Source organism: Rousettus aegyptiacus, unplaced genomic scaffold (genome assembly GCF_014176215.1).
Source record: "Rousettus aegyptiacus isolate mRouAeg1 unplaced genomic scaffold, mRouAeg1.p scaffold_m13_p_9, whole genome shotgun sequence".
Taxonomy (NCBI): Eukaryota; Metazoa; Chordata; class Mammalia; order Chiroptera; family Pteropodidae; genus Rousettus; species Rousettus aegyptiacus.
In genome coordinates, this window is record NW_023416312.1 from 39869624 (window position 1) to 39893709 (window position 24086).

Here is a 24086-nt window from a genome sequence, read left to right on the forward strand (position 1 = left end):
TTTGTGATAAATTCATCTTGTGTTCTTCAGTAAATCTTAAGTGGCAGTACATGTAAAAGTGCTTTAAAAGTTTCAATGTGGTATAGCATTGGCGTTCTAATGATCTAAAGCATGTTAATAGTTCAGATAAGAGCCTATCAGTAAAGAGAATACCATTAACATCTTTGTGAAGCTGCCATTATCAAGTATCTACTATAAGTCAGTTACCAAGATTGCAAAGCTTCGACTCTTAATTTAATTCTTAACCACAGTGCTGTCATCTTCATTTTGGAGGTGAGAAAACTCAGGTTAAGAAAAGTTATTTGCCCAAAGACAAATAGCTAGTAAGTATCATAACTGGAATTTGAGCCTAATCTTTCAGACTCCAAAGCTCATGCCTGCTCTTTTCACTGTACTACACTGCCAACGAATGTTAGATAACTGTATTTTTCTTAGCAGTCGAAAATATAGTAGTGTGTTACTGTCTATGCTTATGAGTCTTACTGAGGTGTGGTTTTCTTTTAATACTTTGTTTCATTGAGGAAAATATTTGTTACCAGAAGGTAGAGGGTATGGGGGGGGCAGGTAGACAGTGTAAAGGGGATCAAATATGTGGTGACAGAAGGAAATCTAACTATGGGAGGCAAACACACATTATAAATATATATATGCCTTACTGTTAAACTGCACAGCTGAAACTTATTGGATTTTGTTAACCAATGTCATTATATATGTATATGTGTGCGTGTGCATTCATGTTCTTTTTTCTTAATTTCTCCTTCTGTGGGTTCCTTATTAGCATAGGAATACAACAGATTTCTGTATTTTAATTTTGTAGCCTGCAACTTTACTGAATTCATTTATTAGTTCTAATAGTTTTTGGTGGTGTCTATAGGGTTTTCTATATATAGTAGTATGTCGTCTTCAGATAGCGACAGTTTTATTTCTTCCTTTCCATATGGATGCCTTTTTTTTTCTTTTTCTTATCTGATTGCTGTGGCTAGGACATCCAATACTATGTTAAAGTGGTGAGAGTGGGCATCCTTGTCTTGTTCCTAATCGTAGAGGAAAAGTTTTCCGCTTTTCACCATTGCATATGATGTTAGCTGTGTGTTTGTCATATATGGCCTTTATTATGTTGAGATATATTTCTTCTATACCTACTTTGTTGAGAGTGTTTATCATAAATAGATGTTGAATTGTGTCAAATGCTTTTCCTGCATCTATTTAAATAATTGTATGATTTTTATCAGTATTTTTGATGTGGCGTATCATGTTTGTGGGTATTGAACCATCCTTGCTTCCCAGGAATAAATCCCTCTTGATCTTGGTGTCTCATCCTGTTACTGTATTGTCAGATTCGCTTTGCTAATATTTGGTTGAGGATTTTTGCATCTTTGTTCATCCAGGAATATTGGCCAGTAGTTTCTTTTTCTTTCTTTTTTTTTTTTTGTAGTATCTTTGGTTTTGGTATCAGGGTAATGCCTCATAGAAATGAGTTTGGAAGTATTCCTTCCTCTTCAATTTTTTGGAATAGTTTGAGAAGGATAAGTGTTAATTCTTCTTTAAATGTTTGGCAGAATTCACATAAGAAGTTGTCTGGTCCTGGATTTTTGTTTGTTGAGAGTGTTTACTACTTAAATTTTGTTGCTGGTAATTAATTGGTCTGTTTCAATTTTTCTGTTTCTTCCTGTTTTCATCTTGAGAAGTTGTATGTTTCTGGAAATTTATCCATTTCTCCTAGGTTCTCTAATTTGTTGGCATGTGATTGTTTGTAGTATTCTCTTATGATCCTTTGTATTTCTGTGATGTCTATTGTAATCTCCCCTCTTTCATTTCTGATTTTATTTGTTTGGGCTTACTTTTTCTCTTGGTGAGTCTGGCTAAAGGTTTATCAATTTTTTTTCTGCTATAACAAGAATAAAGACTGCATATGCAAAGCTTTGAATAATGTATTTAGTATGGTGCTGGTTTTTGTGGCCTATTTTCAGTTTTCTGTACTTGTCTAGGGGATGGATGTCAAAACTAAAATTTTTTAAAAAGTGATTAATAGTACATCAGTACTAGTAGATGATGCTTGTCTAAATGTAAGATTTATAATTTTACCGCTGAAATTTGTCTTCATTAAGTTGTCAAACACTCTGTCAGCCTAGCCAAGTAACAGATTCTGCTTTTTTTCCAAAATTACTTATTGGAGGCTTTAGTTTACTTTTTGATGTAATAAGAAACTCTACTGAGGATAACTGCACTTGAGTTAAATAATCAGTTTGAGAACAGTAGAATAGACACTAACTAGAGTTGAAGAAATATTCATTTCTTTGATGACAGATTAGAAAGAAAGGTAATTAAGAAAGGAAGTACATCTTCAACTTTGTATTCCCCAGAGTGACTTGCATTCAGTAATTAAACTCAGTTGTTTTTAATGACAATACCATGGCTTAGATTTTCTCTACATAATATTTATACATTCAGTGAAATAATTGTTTTCTCATGAATTTCCTTTAGAGCTTAGGTTTTGAAGCATCTTTGGTCAAGAAGGATCGGTCAGCAAGCCACCTAGACCATAAACGAGAAATAAGACAGTAAGTACTTTTGGAGTGTCAGTAAAAACAGATTTTGACTCTTCATTACAAATTTAACATCCTCTTAGCATGTAAGTTTTTACAATACCATTCTTTATACTAAGTGGAGTGGTCACAATTTGTATTTCCCTATAGTACATAGAATCTTTAACCATTAGGTACTTACTAAAATGATTTTTCTTTTCTACATAAGATGGAGACAGTCCTTCCTTGTGAGCCTGTTTTTCTGTATTCCTGTAATGGGGCTGATGATATATATGATGGTTATGGACCATCACCTTGCACCTCTTCACCATAATCAGAACATGAGTCAAGAAGAAATGGTCAACGTTCATTCTTCTATGTTCCTGGAGCGCCAGATACTGCCAGGGTTGTCCATTATGAATTTGTTGTCCTTTGTATTGTGTGTACCTGTACAGGCAAGTGAAATGTTAACAATTTAAAAGCAGATATTAGCCAGAAGTTTGATCATTTTATGTTGGATGCTTTACAAAAATAATCTTAAACTTAGTGGTTAGTTAAAATAGGTAATAAATTCTAATTAACCTCTAAGTATATTGTTTAATGACAAAGCAGAGAATAAGAATTCAATTCATATTCAGATATGAATTTGGTGTTCATATCTGCTATTGTATATAACTATATTTAAAATTATTTCTGAAAGTAAAATTATAACAATAAAATATATTTTACTTATATTTAATATTTTAAAATGAATTATATTTATGCTAATTACATTAAATATATTTTAATATGTATTACATAAAATAATTATGATAATTATTTTATTATTATTATTATTGTTATTATTATTTCTCCCTGGCAATTAAATTCATTATTTTCTGTATGTTTTCAACCCTTATTTTGAGAAAAACTTACTGTGGATCACATCTATCTATTAAAAGGCAATAATGATTTTTTTAAAATCTTGGTATGTTTCTCTATGCTAATGAAATGTAAGCTTCTAAATTATGTTTACCAACGAATGCAGCCAACAGATCCAATAGTTTGTGATCTGCCATTTAGGTTGTATTTTGGAAAGGGGGAGATGAGTGTTTTTAATTTTTATTAATTTTTCAATTACAGTTGACATTCAATATTATATTAGTTTCAGGTGTACAGCATAATAGTTAGACATTTATATAATTTATGAACTGATCTCCTAAATAAGTCTAGTACCCATATAGCAACCAACATATAGTTATTACAATATTATTGACTGTATTCCCCATGCTATAATTTACATCCTTGTGACTATTTTGTAACTGCCAATTTGTACTTCTTAATCCCTTCACCTTTTTCACCCAGCCCCACAAACCCTCTCCAATCTGGCAACCATCCTTTTTTTTACTCTGTTTCTGTTTTGTTTCTTCATTTATTTTGATTTTTAGATTTTACAAATAAGTGAGATCATGTGGTATTTGTCTTTCTCTGTCTTATTTTACTTAGTAAGATGAGTTTTATATTAAAAAAATCCTTGTCAAAAGAATATAATTCTTTTCTTAGTTCTTGTTTTAGCTAGCATCAAAGAGAAAATCTAAGAACCATCTGACTTTATATTATGGAATATCCATTGGCTCATAAAGGACAACTACCAATGGCTTATACAGCAATTTGAATCCTTGCACACACATATCTGCTAAAGTACAAACTATTGTTTCAGCTTAAAATCTCTCCTTGTGTTTATGGATTACATAAGAGCCAAAGGAAGTTAACATTGATACTATATCTTAGTTATTGAGGTATATATGTGAATTTCAGCATTTTTTAAGACAGTGGTTATGTTTCTATTTTACAGTTTTTCGGAGGCTGGTACTTCTACATTCAAGCCTACAAAGCACTGAAGCATAAAACTGCAAATATGGACGTACTAATTGTGCTGGCCACCACCATTGCATTTGCCTACTCTTTGGTTATTCTTCTGGTTGCAATGTATGAGCGAGCCAAAGTGAACCCTATTACTTTCTTTGACACACCTCCTATGCTATTTGTGTTTATTGCACTAGGCCGGTGGCTGGAACATATAGCAAAGGTAAACTAAGAAAAGGTGACAGTTGTTAAAATCTTGGATGGATAAATGACCATAACATTTTCTAGACCAATTATTGGAAATATATATTGATTTTGTAGTTAATCATTTACTGAAAGAAGTATTAATTTTCGTTTGGCAATAATTTAAGTTAAATATTTCTTTAGATTTACCAAATTTGTGGAATTAATACTGTAGATAGTACAGTAGATCCACATTTAAGAGAGAGACATTTGAGAAGTACTTATTTTAATCATTTTTATATCACATTATTAATGGAACAGTTGATGTAACCATATGATTTAAAATGATGATGGAAAAAAATCACCCATAATCTCATGCTATAATGGAAATCACTTTCTAATCCTTTTCCACATACTTTTATATTTTACAGAGTGGAAAACATAGTATACATTACACCTTGTACCATTAACACTATAAAGATTTTTCCCCCAGTTTTGCACTTTAGATAATTATTGGGTATTTCTGAATAATATTCTGTCAAATCAGTGTGCTATAATTTACTAAACCATTCCAGTTTTGTTCTCAAATTGTTTCCAATTTTTAATTTTAGATAACCCTGTATTAAACATATTCATGGTCATTTAAATTGAATCATCAGTATCTTAAGATAAATTACAAAGCATATGATTAAAGGGCATAAATCTTTCTGTGGCTCATGCTACAAGTTGTAACAATTTTTGCCAGCAGGGGTATGTTAGTGAAGTAGTTTTACTACAACTTTGTCATCATTGACTCCTATCTAAATTCTTGCTAAGTTAATAGGTGTGAAATGGTATCATAGAATTGCTTTATTTTGTATTTCTTTCATTAATAGCAGGGATAAACATTTTTCCACACATTGGGCATTATATTTCTTCTTAAATGAATTGCCAGTTCATGTCCTTTCCTCACGTACTTATGGGTTCCCGATGTATTTCTTATTAATTAATATTATTTATAAGTTATACCTAATAATACATTTGTATTTTGTGTACTTCATATTTTTGAAGTGAAACATTTTTTGATTTGAACTAATTAATATTCCTAAAGCTGTCTTTTGGGCAAATGTTAAAGATTATATCTTTAGTTTAGGTAAGATCTGAGCTTTTCTTTTCTCTTAGCGTTGTTATATATATATATATATTTTTTTTTTTTTTATAGGGCAAAACATCAGAGGCTCTTGCCAAGCTAATTTCACTACAAGCAACAGAAGCAACTATTGTAACTCTTGACTCTGATAATATCCTCTTGAGGTATTTATCTTCATTCTTCCCTCTTTTCTTTTTTAACTCCTTATGAAAATATCAAATATACACAGAAGTAGAAAAATATAATGAACCCACATAATTCATCTCCCAGATTTAACAATTATTCACATTTTGCCACACTTGACTTCATCTGTACATTCTGTCTTCCTGTTGTTGCAGTAGTATTTTAAAGTAAATTCCAGTCATATCATTTTACTGCTAAATAGTCCTATAGTATGTCTGAAAAAAGGATGTATTCTTATATAACTGTAACACCATGTTGCATCTAACAAAATGAACAATAATAACTCCTTAATATCATCTAATATGCAGTCCATATTCACATTTCTTGTCTCCGAAATGTTTTAAGTTTCATTCTTTGAAATGGAATTCAAACAAGGTCCATGTGTCATTAGATTTGACTGAATGTTTCTTTTAATCTAGAACAGCTTCTCTCTCTCTATTCTCCCTCCTTCCTTTCACCCTCTTCCACCCCCTGATACAATTGACTTGTTAAAGAAACCTTCATCAATTGTCCTGTAGTATATCTCACAGTCTTAATTTGTCTCTTTGCTTCCTATGGTGTCATTTAACTTGTTCTATAACTCCTATGTTACCTGTACACTGGAAGTTAGAGTTAAGGTGTTGAGTAGCTTTCATTCTTTTGTATTTCTCATTTTTATACTCATAAAATTATTTAGGCAATTTTGCACAATAAATAAGATATTTAATTAAATAAAACCCACTACATTATTTTCTAATGCTTTCATTTGTTTGTTCAATGACTATTCAGCAAATATTTAGAGTGCCTACTTTGTGCTAAGTAGTGAGCTGTTCCCCAACAGTGAAAAGGACTGACATTGCAGTTCCTAGTTTAAATGTTGATTCTAGCTTCCATTGGTAGCAATTATGGAGCCAAAAGCTTGATATAAACTAAAAAGTTTGCATGGAAATATCAAGGTACGAAGAATATTGGCATAATGCTTTTTATTTTAACTCATATTCAGTGAAGAACAAGTGGATGTGGAACTTGTACAACGTGGTGACATCATTAAAGTGGTTCCAGGAGGCAAATTTCCAGTGGATGGTCGTGTTATTGAAGGACATTCTATGGTAGATGAGTCTCTCATCACAGGTATGTTCTTTCAGAGGACCATGACATGAAAGTTAAGTGAATTGAAAGTGTTAATGAAAAATAGGCATGAAAAACAAAGAGCTTTTTGTAGAAACTATGGAAGGAATAAATAATGAGCAAAGAGAATATGAGTTCTCTTTAAGACTATTAAATCAATTTCTGCAGATTTACTTCGTGGTTTTAGTTATGCTAGTGAAGGCTCTTTTCACTGAGGATTGTTAATTACTACAATGTATAACCAAAGAAAATTGTCTCATTCTACTGTAGAGCCCAGTAGACTTTGGCAGTTTTAGCTGACCAAATACCTATTTTGTTTTTCTGCCCTAAAGACTGTTCTAATCTGCACTGGGGTAGGGCTCCAGGTTTTCCACATCAGCATCTGTTCTAGGAAAGTAGACCTGGAGTAGTTTCAGAGATTCTAGATAACTAAGGCCAATCTGGTGCAGAACCAAAATAACGCCTTTCCAACTTCAACCCTCAGGACAGTGGCAGAAGAGGTGCAGCTTATGGACCATGTGGAAATAATTTAGGATTATTTCTTAATAGGGATGCTATTGCCAGTTTGTTTGGGACAATTCTTAGTTCTCAGGGACTTAAACATTGTAGTACATTTAGTATCCTTGACTCTGGCTCACTAAATTGGAGTAGCAGCACCCCATGCCCTAACAGTAATTATTACAAACAAGAACTCCTTCCTATAGTTCTAAATGCTCTTTGGGAATAGGCTGAGAATCAAAAATCTAAGACTAGAGTAGAGCCCCAAAAGTATCTGCCAATAAGAGGTAGCATATTAGGTTTTTCTAGTTTAAGATATGTGTGTGTGGGTTTGGCCTAGAACTGACATAAAGAAAAAGGGAGAGCAATTTTCATGTGGGCATTTGTCCAGATTCTATTTCATGAAGTAAGACTCTTCTTTCTAGATATTTTTTTAAACAATTAACTAATGCTGGCATGTTTCAAGATAGTGTTAACTTATGCTCCCTAAATCTATCTTTATTTCTTATACAGGGGAGGCAATGCCTGTGGCTAAGAAATCTGGCAGCACAGTGATTGCTGGTTCCATTAACCAGAATGGGTCACTACTTATCCGTGCAACCCACGTAGGAGCAGACACAACCCTTTCTCAAATTGTCAAACTTGTGGAGGAGGCACAAACATCAAAGGTAACAACTTTCTAAGAAAAACAAAGTATTTTTCTTTAAAGCAAACTCAGTATAACTCTTAATCTAGTTTTTATATTTTCCTTTGATTATTCTGTTTGTATTAATATGGAGTATATTAAAATATTTGTGCTCAGTATCAAAATACTCTATTCGTCAAAAAAGGAGACGTTGAAATATATATGTGTGTGTGTGTGTGTGTGTGTGCGCGCGCGTGCATGTATATATAATTATTTTTTTAAATTCTAGGCTCCTATTCAGCAGTTTGCAGACAAACTCAGTGGCTACTTTGTTCCTTTTATTGTTATTATTTCCATTGTTACCCTCTTGGTTTGGATTATAATTGGATTTCTGAATTTTCAAGTTGTGGAAACATACTTTCCTGTAAGTGACTTGTAACAATTCTTTACCATGTGTAAAACAGTTTGTGAATTTTTTTGCCTAAGTAATTAGTTGGAAAATAACCTTAATAATTACTAGTATCTTTAAGGAACTGGAGTGGGGAGGTGATACAAATAACATTTTCATTTCTGTAAATATAAAAGATTTTCTTCTGGAAATATTTTTTTCATTATAACTTGTGATTTTCCCAAAACAAGGACTGAACTTTTACATTTTAGACCTAGTGTCATTCCCAGCATGATTTTGCTTTCACAAAGGACTGTATGATACATTGAGGAAAAACTTTGGGATCTCAGCTCTACCACATAACATTGCTGTGATCTTGGGTCAACTTAATTTCTCTCTGAGCTTCAGTTTCCTCATTTATAAAGTGAGATTTAAATAATCACATCCTGCATAACTTGTAGTTGTTGTGAAAGTTAAATAAGATGATATATTAGACATGCTCTGTAATTTATTAAATAGTTTATAAATATAAGATACTATTAGTGCCTGCTTTTCTCTAGTTCTTTGATGGTCTCTAAAATACGGTGTCATAAAGTGGTAAAGGAGACCTGGACTGTGCCTCTTTTAGAAATATAATCTTTAAGTCACCTAACTTCTCTTAGCCTCAGTTTGTGATCTGTAATATAGTGATTATAATACCTAAATTGCAGGCTTGGAATTAGTGTAGGTGAAAACATACACATATGACATATAAGAAAGCATAAGCTTAGATGTCTGTGAAAGTCCCTTTCAACTCTTTATCTATATAGATACATAACTCTTAGATGAACACTTAGTTTAAGTATTTGAGAACTTAGTATGAACCTAGCACTGTGAAACCATTATTACTCAAAAAGTCTTACATCGTTGTGCTTCTTTATTTTAAAAAATACTGTCTGCCCACTGTTTTATGCTATTTGTCCCTTCAATTAAAGAACAGCTAGACTTATGACAGCTCAGCTATGTATCTATCCCATGCTATGGTCATTAGTATAATATTTTAAAAAGTTTCTTTAAATAATTCATATTGGTTAAGTATACACTGAACAAGAGGATTGCTGGAAGATATTTTGGAATATGTATCATGAGTTCAGGTGGTCTTAGGAGATTTCCCCTAATACAATCAATCATATTTACTCACACAAGCAAATGTTCCATGTCATTAACAGCTACATTACCAGATATACTCAGTTCACATTGCTATGCTGAAAAGAATTTTATTGAAATGTGATTAAACTCCCTTTGGATGCCGGACAACTTTTTTTTATTGTCTTGAGAGAATAGTATGAAAGGCAGATTTATGGTCTCCGTATACAGAGAGTCAGAATTCTTTTTGTTTAAGATTAAATTTGTGGAGAATTAGGCCCCATGTTTGTGGTTATTTTTGAAAGTCTCTGATAAATCCAGTTATTCTCAATACAGGACAAAAAAAAGATGACTTTTATGTTTTCTTATATTCACTCCATAGTTTATAACTCTGATTAGTAAAATTAAAATCTTGATTTTAGGACTGTAACTTGTTTACCAGTTATGTCACAATTTCTTATATTCACAAAAGAGAAGTTTTCTTACTAGTAACTGAAACATATATGTTAGTAGCTAAGTAGGATAATGTATGACTTCAGAATCGAGGTTTTATTTCTGTAGGGTTCAGCTTTGTTTCGTTTGTTACATATAGCTATAAATCAATGACCAAAATTCATGCCTTTCTTCTAAAGGGGTACAACAGAAGTATCTCCCGAACAGAAACGATAATACGCTTTGCTTTCCAAGCCTCTATCACAGTTCTGTGCATTGCATGCCCTTGTTCACTGGGACTGGCCACTCCAACTGCTGTCATGGTGGGTACAGGAGTAGGCGCTCAAAATGGCATACTAATCAAAGGTGGCGAGCCCCTGGAGATGGCTCATAAGGTAAGATAGTCTCCAGAACTAAGAATTGTTCCAAACAAACTGGCAATAGCACCCGTATTGAGAAACAGAGTCCTAAATAATTTCCATCTGGTCCATAATCTGAGCCTGTTCTGGCACTGTCCTGAGGATTGAGGTGGGAAGGGTGTTATTTTGATTCTGCTCCAGATTGGCCTTAGTTATCTAAGATCTCTGAAACTACTCCAGGCCTACTCTCTTAGAGCAGATGCTGATGTGGAAAATCTAGAATCCTGTTCCAGCTCAGACTAGAAAAGTCTTTAGGGTAGGAAGACAGAAGAGGTATTTGCCTGTCTTTCAGACTTGTAACCTATTTGTGTGTGACTCCATGTTTATGTTCTTCACTGTGAGATAGTGCTTGTGTTTACATTGCAGTTTCTTTGCCTTTCTGCCACTAGCTGATAGTTTGCAACTATGACTTTAGGAATATAATCCTATCCCTAATCTCTCCCATATTAAGATTTTCATAACAATTTCAATCAATGCTACTTGACTTTACCTAAAACTATGCTTCTTCTGGTATGTTCTTATGAGAATACAAACTATATACAGATGCATATAGCAAATACAGAACACAGTTTAGAACAGACTTGGAACCTCATCTAGCCAGGGAATACAGGCTATTAGTTTTTATAGTGTTTTTTGATTTTGATATAGTTTCAAATTTAAAAGTTGCGAGAAAAGTATAGAACTCCCGTATACCCTTTACTGCAGATATCAGCCTCCTTTTTGAAGGACATTCTCTTGTATAACCACAATGCAAAGATCAAAATCAAGAAATTAATATAGTACTGTCATCTAATCTATAGTCCATATTCCAGTTTCCTCAGTTATCTCCATAATATCCTTTATAGCTATTTTTTCTCTTGTCCAGAGTCATGCTTTGTATTTAGTTGCCACATCTCTTTTCATCTCGGTTCCTCAAGCTATTCATTTTTTCAGGTTCGTATTCTGAGTTTACTATGAGGTGACTGTGTTCTCTAATTCCAGACTCTTCCTTTTTCCTTTCTGGGCCGCATTTCCCTCATTGATTCCCAGAGCTGTCTCTTACGCCAAGCATCTCATATAGACTCAGGAAAGTCAAAGCAACCCAGCAGGTCTTATCTGGTGCACACTCAAACTTAATTACTTACCTTTCTCTTATAATCATCTGCCCAGATTTCCCCTACGGATCTATAACTTATTAGTGATGAAAGCCTTTGTCTTTCTTTGGAGGCACTAGAGGCATCTCTTAATTACCTATTAACAGTCAGCTCTTAACAATTAGTTCTAGTCGTTTAATATGTATCCACAGTAGATTGAACATGTTCAAGAGGGGGCTATTTGGTATAACTAATTAAGAGTATTTCTTCCCTTCTCCTTTCTTTTTGTTTTCCCAAAGACCATTTTTTATGTCAAATTAAGGCAAAGATCAGTTTATTAAGAAACAAAGTAGTAATGTTTATCAAAGTTAACCTTTTTCTCATTTCTGGAAAGGTGATATTAAGGATTATCAAGTCATACAGGTACATTGTATTTTGATTTTCTTACAGGTAAAAGTAGTGGTATTTGATAAGACTGGAACCATTACCCATGGAACCCCAGTAGTGAATCAAGTAAAGGTTCTGGTGGAAAGTAACAGAGTATCACGCAATAAGATCCTGGCCATTGTTGGAACTGCTGAAAGTAACAGTGAACACCCTATAGGAGCAGCCGTAACCAAATACTGCAAGCAGGTACAAATTTTTCCCTTGTTTCTTAATGTAGTCATCTCCTATAGGAATTACTCAGACCAAAACCAAACTAGTGTTTGACTATGATTTATGTATATAGTTGGTATGAGGCTAGAGAGACTTATATTTTCTTGGTTTGTTTTATAATATGTCTTAGATTCTTCATACAGAAGAGTATAAAGATGAAAACAGAAATTGATTATAATCCTACTCAGATAACCGCTGTTGACTCAAAAGTTAAGATACAAGTAATACATATTTATGTAAGGAAAATTCAGATAGTTCAGAGAATTACATAAGGGAAAAGGAAAGCCTCATTCCATGCCCGGTCCATAATTCCTCTCTCCAAAGTTTAACAAGCATTAACCTGCTAACAGTGTTTTTAAATAACAGCTTTATTGAAATACAGTTCACATACTATAAGTTTACCCTTGTATAAAGTGTACAACTCAGTAATTTGTAGTATATTCACAAGTGTGCACCCTCTTAACCATTTTTAATGTATGTACCAAAACATGTGCATTTATTATCTTTTAAACTTTCCATAAGAAGGCCACCAGTCTTTGGTATCTTGTTTTTTTTTTACTTTGAAATGATTTTTTCATATCAGGGTATAGAGATCTGCCTTGTTGTTTTTAATGGCTATGTTGCAGTCCATTGTACAACTGGTTTTGGGCTCTTATATTAAGCGTACAGTTAACATCCATGTCAGCTTTTGCAAGTTATCTCTGTGTTAAATGCCTATCAATGCAATTGCTAGATCAAAGGATACATGCACTTAAATTTTGATGAATATTACCAATGCCCACATGACAAATATTACCAACATGCATACGAAAGGTTATACCAGTGTATACTTTCACCAGAAGTTATGACTGCCCATTTTCCCACATTCTTACCAACAGTTATTTTTCCCAGTTTAATAAGTAAAACAAAATATTTACTCACTGGTGGTTTGCCCTGCACTTTCTTAATTATGAATAAGGTTAAGTATCTTTTTATATGTGTATTAGCCATTAGAATTTATTTTTCTATAATCTCTCTGCTTGTATTTTTTGCCTGTGTTCCCATAGAATTATTTACCTTTTTCTCATTGATTTGTATAAGTTCTTTGTAAATTAGCTTACATAATTTTATAGTTAAAATGTCATTGATATTGCCATTTCTTTATTTGTTCTTTCCTTTTTACCTATTAACTGTTTTTGACCTGGCTTCTTTATACCCACATGGAGCATCAGAGAAGATGAAGACATAAAGAGCCATAATTCCTTTGCTTACTAAGGATACAGAATTATACTAGAGAGGCACTCTGGTAACTAAAGGCCCTGTTCTTTGTTACCCTTTGCCCTATACTGAATAGAAAATCTGACTTGACAATAGAATTAAATATTTCACTTGTAATTCTTTACTGGAAAGGGCAGAGAATATTGATGAACCTTCCAAGTTTTCTTTCCCTGTGCTTGGTATAAATTTTAGAGGGTAGGATTAAAGCTAAGGATTCTGAGGTTCTCCTGTAACTTTGAATATTATACTCAATGCTCTGTTCCTTTGTCTTTATTTAAAATCCACTGTCAAACAGGCAATGATAAGTGACAGTTTTATTCTAAACATTTATAATTAATTAGCAGTAATCTTTGGTTTTGCTAATGATGACCTTGTATTATTAGAACAGCAGAGGAAATCCTTCTGTTTCTATTTGTTAGGAGCTGGACACTGATACCTTGGGTACCTGCATAGATTTCCAGGTTGTGCCAGGCTGTGGTATTAGCTGTAAAGTCACCAATATTGAAGGCTTGCTGCGTAAGAATAACTGGAAGATAGAGGAAAATAATATTAAAAAGGCATCCCTGGTTCAAATTGACGCAAGTAATGAACAGTCATCAACTTCATCTTCCATGATTATTAATGCCCAACTCTCAAGTAAGCTAATTTTTTTTTTGTAGTACCAGTTATGGGACAGTTATTATCAAATGTCTAACCTTACAATCCTGAACTGTCATATAAGAAACAAAAAATGGTATCATGCTTTCATTTTTTCAGATCAATTTTAATATAGGCCTCTGACCACTTCACTGAAGTTACTTGAGAACATTTCCAACTGTGTGCCTTGATTCTGTGATAGGGTGATGAAGTCCAGCCTTAGCTGATCTTCCATCTTATTTCAGTTATCTTTTTATTTCTCACCACAGCTACTCCAGACCTTTTTTGTCTTTTATAAGATCATGTGACATTCCCCCTGGTTCCCTAAGCAAATTATATGGCTTATTTTTTACATAGAAAATTAAGGCTCCTAGAAATGTGTTCTTTCAATTTTTTTTTTGGTCCAAATTTAGTCCTTTTTCAGGGGAAGAAGTACCTCTCATCTTATCTAAAGAATCCCCTCATATTTGCTCTGGGTCCCACCTTCTCTTGATTCTTCAGTCACCTCAGTCTCTGTTTTATCCCCGTGATTCTTTATTTTCCATCTCTCTTTGTGTAGTAGCTATTCCTAAACATAAACATTTCTTTCATCAAAACCACTGTGTTCTCATCTACAATTTGTCCTATCTTTTTCCCCCCTTTATACCCAAGCTTCTAGAAAGTAGTGTAGGCTTGCTGAATTCACTTATTCACTGCAGTCTGGCTTCTGCCCCATCCATACTACTGAAACTATTCTTTCTAAGTCCGCTGATGGCCTTATTCACTACCCTCTCTAGTGATGACTTCTCAGTCTTCAGCCTGCATGATTTCACTAAGGCATTTGACAATGCTGACCTAAAACTCTTTTCTTCCTTTATTTCATAATCTTGCTTTCTCTAGATTCTCCTCTAAACCTACCTGATTGTCCTTTCTAACCCTCCTATGATTCTTCTTTTCTTCTGTTCTCACATGTTGGGTATCTTCAAGGTTTTGTTCTTTGCTGTTTTCTCATTTTTCATACTCTCTCTGTAAAATCAAATTCATGCATATTGTTTATTCTACCATCTGTGGTCTTCCACTGTCACTCCAAAATCCATATCTCTAACCAAGGCCTGTTTTCCGGAGTTTCTTGTTGATCTACCCATCCACCCCAAAACATGATATACCCACTTATGTGTTCCAGCACCCCCACCCATTTGTATCACTTTTTGACTAATACCTTTTATTATGGTGGCTTATAACCTATTTTTGAATCATGAACCTTTGGAGAAATGTGATGAAAACTATGCCCACTCCTCAGAAAATTTCTGTTTGGGAGGTTCGCATATATCCTAAAGCCCATCCATGGAATTATTAAGGATCCTAGCTTTATTGGCCCTCTGTCTCCTGCAGGACAAAGTCCAGTTTCTTTGGACTTTGTTCAAGATCTGTTCCACATGATATGCCTCCTGCCTCCCTGTATCCATCTTGTCTTTTTCCACTGCCCACCGTCCACTGCCCTATGTATTCTGTGTTCAGTCCATATGGTACTACTTACAGTTCCTCCTTACATCATGTCATTTCATGCTTATTAGATCATTTCATTTACTGTTTTCTCTGGATAATGTCCTTGCCCACAGTGGCATCTACCTCATGGACTTATTTTCATCTTTTAAGACTCAGCTCACATCTCTCTTCAGTGAAGCCTTCACTGATTGACATGCATAGGCATAGATATTTGCTTTCCTTTTTTAATCATAATGGTACTTAGTCTCTGTTATTGTACTAGACACATGACATGAAAATTCTTTGTCGACCTGCCTGATTCTACTAAGCTGTAATTTCTTTATTATTTTTCTGTGAACTTCTAGTATCAAGCACACTGACACACACAGTAATTTTGTTTATTTGACAGCTTTTATTAAGCACTGAACACTAAAGAGCAGTGAACAGAATAGGCAAAGTCACTATCTTATACAACTTACATTCCTGATGGGAGAACACAAGACAGTGAGAAAATAAATTAAAAAATATAGTATGTCTGATGGAGATAGTGCTATGAAGGAAAATAAAGAAGGGTAAGGGGTATAGGGAATGTTGGGAGTAGCAGGTCTTATTTTATATGGGATGATCAGGGTAGTAGGCCTCATTGAGAAGGTGGTATTTGAACAAAAACCTGAGGAGGGGGAGGGAGAAAGTCATCTGAGTATCTGTGATAAGAGCATTCTGGGCAGGAGGAATATTAAGTACAAAAGCCAGGAGTATGCTTGACTAGTTCAAGGAACATCAAGGAGAACAGTGTGGCTGGAGCAGAGGAAATTAGTGGGAAGGAGATAAGAGATGAGGTCAGAGAGGATAGTGCAACACTAGATCGGGTAAAGACACTGAAAGAACTTTGGTTTTTACCCAGAGATAGGAAGCCACTGGAGAGTTTTATGTATGGGATTGACAGAATCTGACTTAACATTTTAAAAGTATTACTCTGGCTGCTCTGGTAAAAATACACTGTTGTTGGGGGTGGGGAGCAAGAGTAGAAGTAGGGAGATGAGTTAATGGGCTGTTCTCATAATCCAGGTGAAAGATAGATTGCTTGGACCAGTGTGGTAGCAGTAGAGGTTATAAGAAGTGGTCAAATTCTGGATGTGTCTTGCAGCTGACCGACAGATTTTCTCAGATTGGCAATGGGGTATGAGAGAAGCAGGAGTCAAGAATTATGCCAAGGTTTGTGGCCTAAGCAATTTAGAAGGGTAGAGTTGCTCTTTAAATAAGGTGGAGAAGACCACAGGAGGAGAAATATCGAGAAAAACTGATCAGGAGTTTAGTTTTTGACATGTAAAGTTTGAGTGCCTATTAGATATTCAAGTGGAGATGTCACATAAATGAAATATCAAGTAGACAGTTGGCTGTACAAGTCTGAAGTTCAAGGAAACTGACTGGGTTGTAGATATAGATTTGGGAGATTCACTTATAGATCTCTGCTGTTCAATATGGTAGCCACTAGTTACATGTGACTTTTAAAATTTAAATTAAATAAAATTAAATTTAATATAAAATTCAGCCCTTCAACCATCCCAACCACGTTTTAGTGCTCAATCACCACATCTTATTAGTGGCTACTGTATTAAACAGAACAGATATAGAACATTTCCATCATCACAAAATTCTTTTGGATGGCGCTGGTATAGATGGTATTGAAAACCATAAGACTGGATAAGATCTCCAAGGAGAAAGAGTAGATAGGAAAAAGGAGTTATAAGGATTGAGCCTTGCAGCACTATAAATTAAGAGGTCTGGGAGATGAGGAAGAATCAGAAAAGAAGACTGAGAGGAAGTGGTAAGTGAAGAAGTTACTCATAAGAATATGGCGTCCTAGAAACCAAGCGAAGAAAGTATTTCAAGGAGTGAGTGATTAACTGTGTAAAATGCTGCTAATAGGGCAAGTTAAAATGAGGACTGAGAATTTCACATTAGGTTTATTAAAGGTCACCGATGTATTGTATAAACAATTCTTTGAAGTAGTAGAGAGAAAGCTTTATTGGAGTGTGTTCACAAGAGATTGGGGAGATACGAATTTGAGACAGCCAATAGATACAGCACTTGCAAGAAGTTTTGTTATGTACAGAAGCAGAGAAATGGGACAGTAGCTAGAAAAGTAAGTGAGATCAAGACAGCTTTTTAATTTTAATTTTAATTTTTTTGAGGTTAGAACATCTATACTAGAGTTAGAAATTTTGATTAGGCAGGAGAGAGGGGAGAATTGTTGGAGAGATATTCTAGAATAGGCAAAGGAGTGGGAGCTGGTGCATAAGTGAAGAGGTTGTCCTTAAATTGGAGCAGGGGCAGTTTATAATAACAGAAGGAAAGCTAGATTAATGTGTAGACAGGCGCAGGTAGTTGGGTAGATGTGGTGATGAGAACTTGTAGAAGTTCTCTTCTGATTGCTTATATTTTCTTTCTAAAGTAGGAAGTCGAGTCACCCACTGGCATGAGCATGGAAGAAGAGATTTAGAAGGAATGGAAAATGAATGGACTAGGGAAATGTAGTAGAATTGCCAGACAGCACTAAGGACCCCCTTAAAGTTAGTGATCACACATTTAAAATAAGACATTAGTATGGTGGCATGTTTACATCCAGCCACATTTAGCTACTGGTACACAATAAATGTTTTTAATTTAATTTAATTGCTATGGAAGGTCAAAGGGAAAAGTCAGAAGGAAAGCTTCACCAAGAAAGTACCACTTGAACTGGTTCATGAAGAACATGATGGATTTTGGTATTTTGAGAGGAAGATTAAGGATGTTCCAGATGGATGCAGCAACATATGCAAAGGCCAGGAGGCATGGAAGAGCAGAGTATGTTCCTTGAAATTTTGGAAATCACTGTTGTTGGTTGTGTTCCACCAAAAATACAATGTAGTGACTATGCAAGTTTAGACAGGAAGAACGTGCCTCGTGGAGTTGTAATAAGTATTAAATGAGCTCACTAAATTCTATTTCTGTACTTTCTTTCAGATGATCTTAATACTCAGCAATACAAAGTCCTCATTGGTAACCGGGAGTGGATGATTAGAAATGGTCTTGTCATCAGTAATGATGTTGATGATTCCATGACTGAACATGAGAGAAAAGGTCGAACTGCTGTATTGGTGGCAGTTGATGGTAAGGTTTCCCATATGTAACTTATGACTCAATATCATGATCTTAGTTATTGTTTTATGTGTATTTTTGACAGACTTCTAAATTATGAGGATTATTCAAAAGCCACCTAAATACAAAGTGAAAATGTTAGCAATACATAATTATTACCAGTTAATTAAAATTCTCTCCCATTTGCCTGGCTTTGTTATTTTCCACCCTAGCCTATGTTTTAAAGCTAATCAAGGTTTTTTTTTTAAAACGAAAAATGATGTAACATTAAAGTAATAAATAGCAAAGTAAAATAATATCCATAATCTCATCACCTAAACACAATGTTAGTTTTAATTGTATATATTCTGGTTTACATACACACACACAAGAATTATAATATTAGTACATATACTACTCCTAAATGAGTGTATTTTATTGTATATAAATTTTACCTCAGTGAAATTGAATAAAAAATAAAAATCTCTTATACAGATACTATTTTATTTTGATTTATTCTATTTAATAATAAATGTTTTCCAATTTTATTTTAATACTGCATAATTTATCAAACTTATACACTGTAATTAATCATTCCCCTGTTGGAAATCTAAGCTATTCCTAATGTTTATTGTAAATAACACTTCAACAAATATCTTTGAGTTTTTAGGTACTTTCTTTTGTTTAATTATTTCTTAAGGTAAATTTCTAGCTTTGAGATTAATTTTTAAACATTTATAATTCTTACTAAATATGAAGGCAGTATCTTACTGCGGCCTTCTTAGGTCTAGGAGGAAGCAGAAAATGCCATTTACTTTTGTTTTAAAAATGAAATAATTACTTGCAATGACTCCTTTCCCCCAGTATAAAATGCCAATTTTGTCTCTATCTACCTCCTTCACCTTAAAGAGAAAAAAGTTTTCAGTTTCATTTGCCTTTAAATTAGCTATTGTTTAGGCTATTGGCCAATACTTCTCTAAGGAAAGAAAAAGTCTTTTAATATCCAATAAGGGCCCTCTTTTCATGTTTTATTAGTACCTTCATTAGAAACCCCTGAAATTTTCACATGAAATTTTCATAACCAAATCTGGAGGTTTGCTGCAGGGTTTATGGTATAAAGTCTGTGTGAGGTCAGAGATATTTTTAGTTAAGCCAAGCCCTAAACAGTTTTACTTCACAGAAGTCATTTGTTTTTGAAATTTTAAGTCAAAATATTATTTTCCTTTCACTGTATTCCAAACTCTCTTATTTTCTGGTGCTTCTATATTAGATGAGCTGTGTGGCTTGATAGCTATTGCTGATACAGTGAAACCTGAAGCAGAACTGGCTGTCCATATTCTGAAATCTATGGGCTTAGAAGTAGTTCTGATGACTGGAGACAACAGTAAAACAGCTAGATCTATTGCTTCTCAGGTAACTAGTGTACTTAGTTACTGGGGCAGGGATATATGGTGACTTCTATTTCTTCATATATATTTTCTTTCTTGCCTTAAGATGCTAAAAAAATTCATATTATCTATTATTTTCATTATCACTGAGTAGCCATATCTGGTTCCTTAAAGAATTAACATGCTATGAAGGAAGGACTTTGGGCTTTGTGTGCTACTGTAATGAGTAAAAAGCTATTTGATTAGTTCAAGAAATGCTTAAGTGACATTGTGCAGCAGTTTCTGTTGATGCTTCTTTTAAAATGGTGCTCATATTTTTCACCAGTGCTGCCAGCCTAAGCCAGGCTTTCATCCTGTTATGCCTAAAATATAGCAGTAGCTCCATGCACTTCCCTCTCTAGTCCATCCTGAACACCACTGCTGGAACCACCTTCTTTATATACCACTTGACTTACCATTTTCTGCTACTGACCCACACATTTGCCTTCAAAACTTTTTTTACTTTGAAATGCTCTTCTATTAAATAACACAAGTTGTGTACCTACTTAGCATCTGGATGTATTCTTTGGCGAAGTGTCTGTTCAGAGCTTTTGCCCATTTTTCTTTAAATTGCATTGTTTTCTTTCTTACTGTTGAAGTTTTGAATTTTTGGATGCAAGTCCTGTATCAGATATGTGTTTTATAAATATTTTTCCCAGGAAAAAAAATAAAATAAAAAATGAAAATAAATAACACAAATAATATATGAATACATCTTGTATAAAAAGTATAGAAGGTTATAAAGTAAAAAAGTTTGTCACCCCAAGCTCCTTGTCTAGTCCTATCCCCCCACTTTTTCATATGCATATATATTTATATTCAAATATATACTTTCAGTATTTTCTACATAAATTGTATCATTTTTGCGCAGAGTGTTTAGCAGTTTGCTTTTTTATATATAATAATACATATGCCTTGGAGCTTTGCCCATATCCGAACATACAAAGTTATTTTATTCTTCCTACATTGCTGTATGGAATTCCATGGTATCATGGTATCATAATTTATTTAACCATTCTTCTAATGATGGGCACCTAAATGCCCAAATTTGTTGTTACAAATAGGGCAGTAATGTCCATCCTTGGACATACCTTTTTGTACATGTACAAGTATGTCCAGAATATAGCTAGATGTCGAATTACCAAGTAAAATGATGTGTGCACTTCGATTGATGCTGCCAAATACCTTCCAAAAAGACAGTACCAGTTTACACATTCACCGATAGGTATAAGGGAGCTCATTTCTCCATATCCTTACTATTACTGGATAGTATCAGTCTTTTAAAACTTGGACATCTGATAGGTGGAACATGATGGCTTATTACTGCTAAATTATTATTTTAGGGACTCAGGAATATTTCTTGAATTGAGTTTATTTTTCCTCATGTAGGTTGGCATTACTAAGGTATTTGCTGAAGTTCTACCTTCTCACAAAGTTGCTAAGGTGAAGCAACTTCAAGAAGAGGGGAAACAGGTAGCAATGATAGGAGATGGAATCAATGACTCCCCAGCTCTGGCAATGGCTAATGTTGGAATTGCCATTGGCACAGGCACAGATGTAGCTATTGAAGCGGCTGATGTGGTTTTGATAAGGGTAAGTCCTGTAGCATAAACTTTGAGGAGTGTGATTGCTCTACATGGTCATAGATAGTGTCATAAAATATATCAAGCATGATGATTCTATCATTAATTCTCTTGCTCCCAGCCAATGAGACTGGGAGAATGTGAGATGAGAGTATGAGGAGTCTTACTAATTACTTCCAGACTTTCTCAGTCCAGTGAGGCAAATGAGAATGACAAACTTCTAAAGTGAAGAATAAAATTTAGAAACATACATATAATAAAATTATCTTCAACAAGTACTTAATGAGGTTATTTTAATAGGATTTAATCCCTGTACCAATATACAACCCTAAAGGTGTTTTCAGAACCCTGAGAAAAATTCCCAAAAAACATCTTCCAAGGCTGACTCAAATATCTGAGATTTGTAGTTAATTCACATATTAACCTAAGGTACATGTCATCTTCAGTATACACAATATCAAATGCAAAAGTTACTGTTTAGTTAGAGTCTCTCACTAATATCACAAATATTTCTGTTCTCAGAATGATCTTCTGGATGTAGTGGCAAGTATTGACTTATCAAGGAAGACAGTCAAGAGGATTCGGATAAATTTTGTCTTTGCTCTAATTTATAATCTGGTTGGAATTCCCATAGCAGCTGGTATGTGATTGTTAACTAGTATTGTTTTTCCTCTGAAGTCATAGAGACCTGTCATGTTGGAAGTTTTAGTTTCTTTTTATTAGTTTAGAACTCAGTTTTTATATGTAGCCTGCTGATGTGCTGAGAGGTAATATTAAAATCAACCATATCATCAACAGTGTTTATTATAGTCCAGAATGTATATGCATTCTGAAAGGTTTATTTTATTTTACTTTATATTTTCCTATAATTGTATATTTTAAAAATTTCAAACCTACAGAGACACGGTAAAAAATGGTACAATGAAAACTTGTATACCCTTCAACTAAATTCATCAACTACTATTATTATTTTTAATTTTATTGAAGCTATTGGGGTGACATTGGTTAATAAAATAATATAGGTTTCAAGTGTACAATTCTAAAATACATCGTCTGTATGTTGCATTGTTTGCTCATCAATTCATATTTTGCCACATTGCTTCATCTCTTTCTCCATATATTCTCACACACACATATATATCTACTTACTTATTTATTTTGTGTTGAAGGTTCAGAACAGACTTACCTTTAATCTCACTACCCAAACACAACAACTATTAACATTTCAGTTTATTTCTTTCTGGTCTTTTTTTACCCTGCATCAGTTTTCGTCTTGTTACATAGTTGTAGATATAGCATACAGAAAATTTTCTACTCTTCACTTAATGTTATAATAGCCAGCAGGCTTTTGTTTAAGTTTGGGGACCAGATATGAGAAAGATATAAAATAAAGTAACATGACCAAGAAAATACACTTCAGAATTATGTAATAAGCATCTAATAATCTCCTGTACTTAGAGGCTTGGTAGGAGTTAGTAATAACATAAAAGAAATAGTTATCACTTTCTTCTTGTTCTCTGGTTTGAGAGCCAAAGAAACACATAAAATGACATGAGAACAATTACAAAGTTGTCGATAAATACACAAATACTGAGAGGACAAAGAGTAAAAGAAGAATCAATCAAAGACCACTTGTTCTAATTCATAGAACAAGCAATTTAAAAAAAATATGTAAGTAATATATGATCACTGTAGAAAAAGTAAAAAAGTACAGATAAATTCATAAAAAATTAAAAGTATAATAAATTTATCTCATTCTCATTATATAAGCAAATATTAAAATGCCCATCAACACCAAATGTGGATGAATTTGTAGCATATGAACTTTCATACCCTATTGGATGAGATTGTGATCTTGTACAGACACTTTGAAGAGCAACTGAGAGATATCCACCTAAAGTTGAAAGTGTACCCATGTTATAACCCAACGGCCTCACCTCTAGGTGTATACCCTAGAGTAATTCTCAAACACATGCACAGGGAAACATACACAAGAAAGTTCACAGGAACATTCCTAGTGAAAAATTGTCAGCCACATAAATCTTCAACAACAGGTGAATAAATTGCTGAATAAATATCAAATGAGAAAATGATTCGTATGTACCTATCAAAACACATTGGTGGTCTCTTTAGTACTATCTGCTGTAACTAATACAAACCTGTTTCCTAGGAGTGTTTATGCCCATTGGTTTGGTTTTGCAGCCTTGGATGGGATCCGCTGCAATGGCTGCTTCATCTGTTTCAGTAGTACTTTCTTCTCTCTTCCTTAAACTGTAAGTATGATGATTTGCTCATATTTGCATTTTATATTCCTTTTATCATCCACAGGCAGTTTTGGTAGGTTTTTTTATTGTTTCGATCAGTGATAATCCCAAACTGTCTTAATAATAAATGTTAGCTATGTAATTAT

General features: G+C 33.9%; 1 protein-coding gene across 2 annotated transcripts in view; it reads left to right on the forward strand.

Moving 5' to 3' along the window:
* The window catches only part of ATP7A (ATPase copper transporting alpha), a 107228-nt gene that overhangs the window by 78764 nt on the left and 4378 nt on the right, over nt 1–24086 (forward strand). Inside the window, exons 8-22 of one of the 2 annotated variants that reach the window (XM_016132642.2) lie at nt 2485–2561; nt 2755–2980; nt 4360–4593; nt 5755–5846; nt 6848–6975; nt 7984–8138; nt 8385–8519; nt 10241–10435; nt 11983–12165; nt 13866–14082; nt 18553–18699; nt 19937–20079; nt 21483–21686; nt 22199–22316; nt 23847–23949. In XM_016132642.2, coding sequence (XP_015988128.2) covers nt 2485–2561; nt 2755–2980; nt 4360–4593; nt 5755–5846; nt 6848–6975; nt 7984–8138; nt 8385–8519; nt 10241–10435; nt 11983–12165; nt 13866–14082; nt 18553–18699; nt 19937–20079; nt 21483–21686; nt 22199–22316; nt 23847–23949 — 2357 coding nt within the window. The remainder of the gene's footprint in view (nt 1–2484; nt 2562–2754; nt 2981–4359; nt 4594–5754; nt 5847–6847; nt 6976–7983; nt 8139–8384; nt 8520–10240; nt 10436–11982; nt 12166–13865; nt 14083–18552; nt 18700–19936; nt 20080–21482; nt 21687–22198; nt 22317–23846; nt 23950–24086) is intronic. The other variant, XM_016132643.2, reaches the window with a different exon arrangement.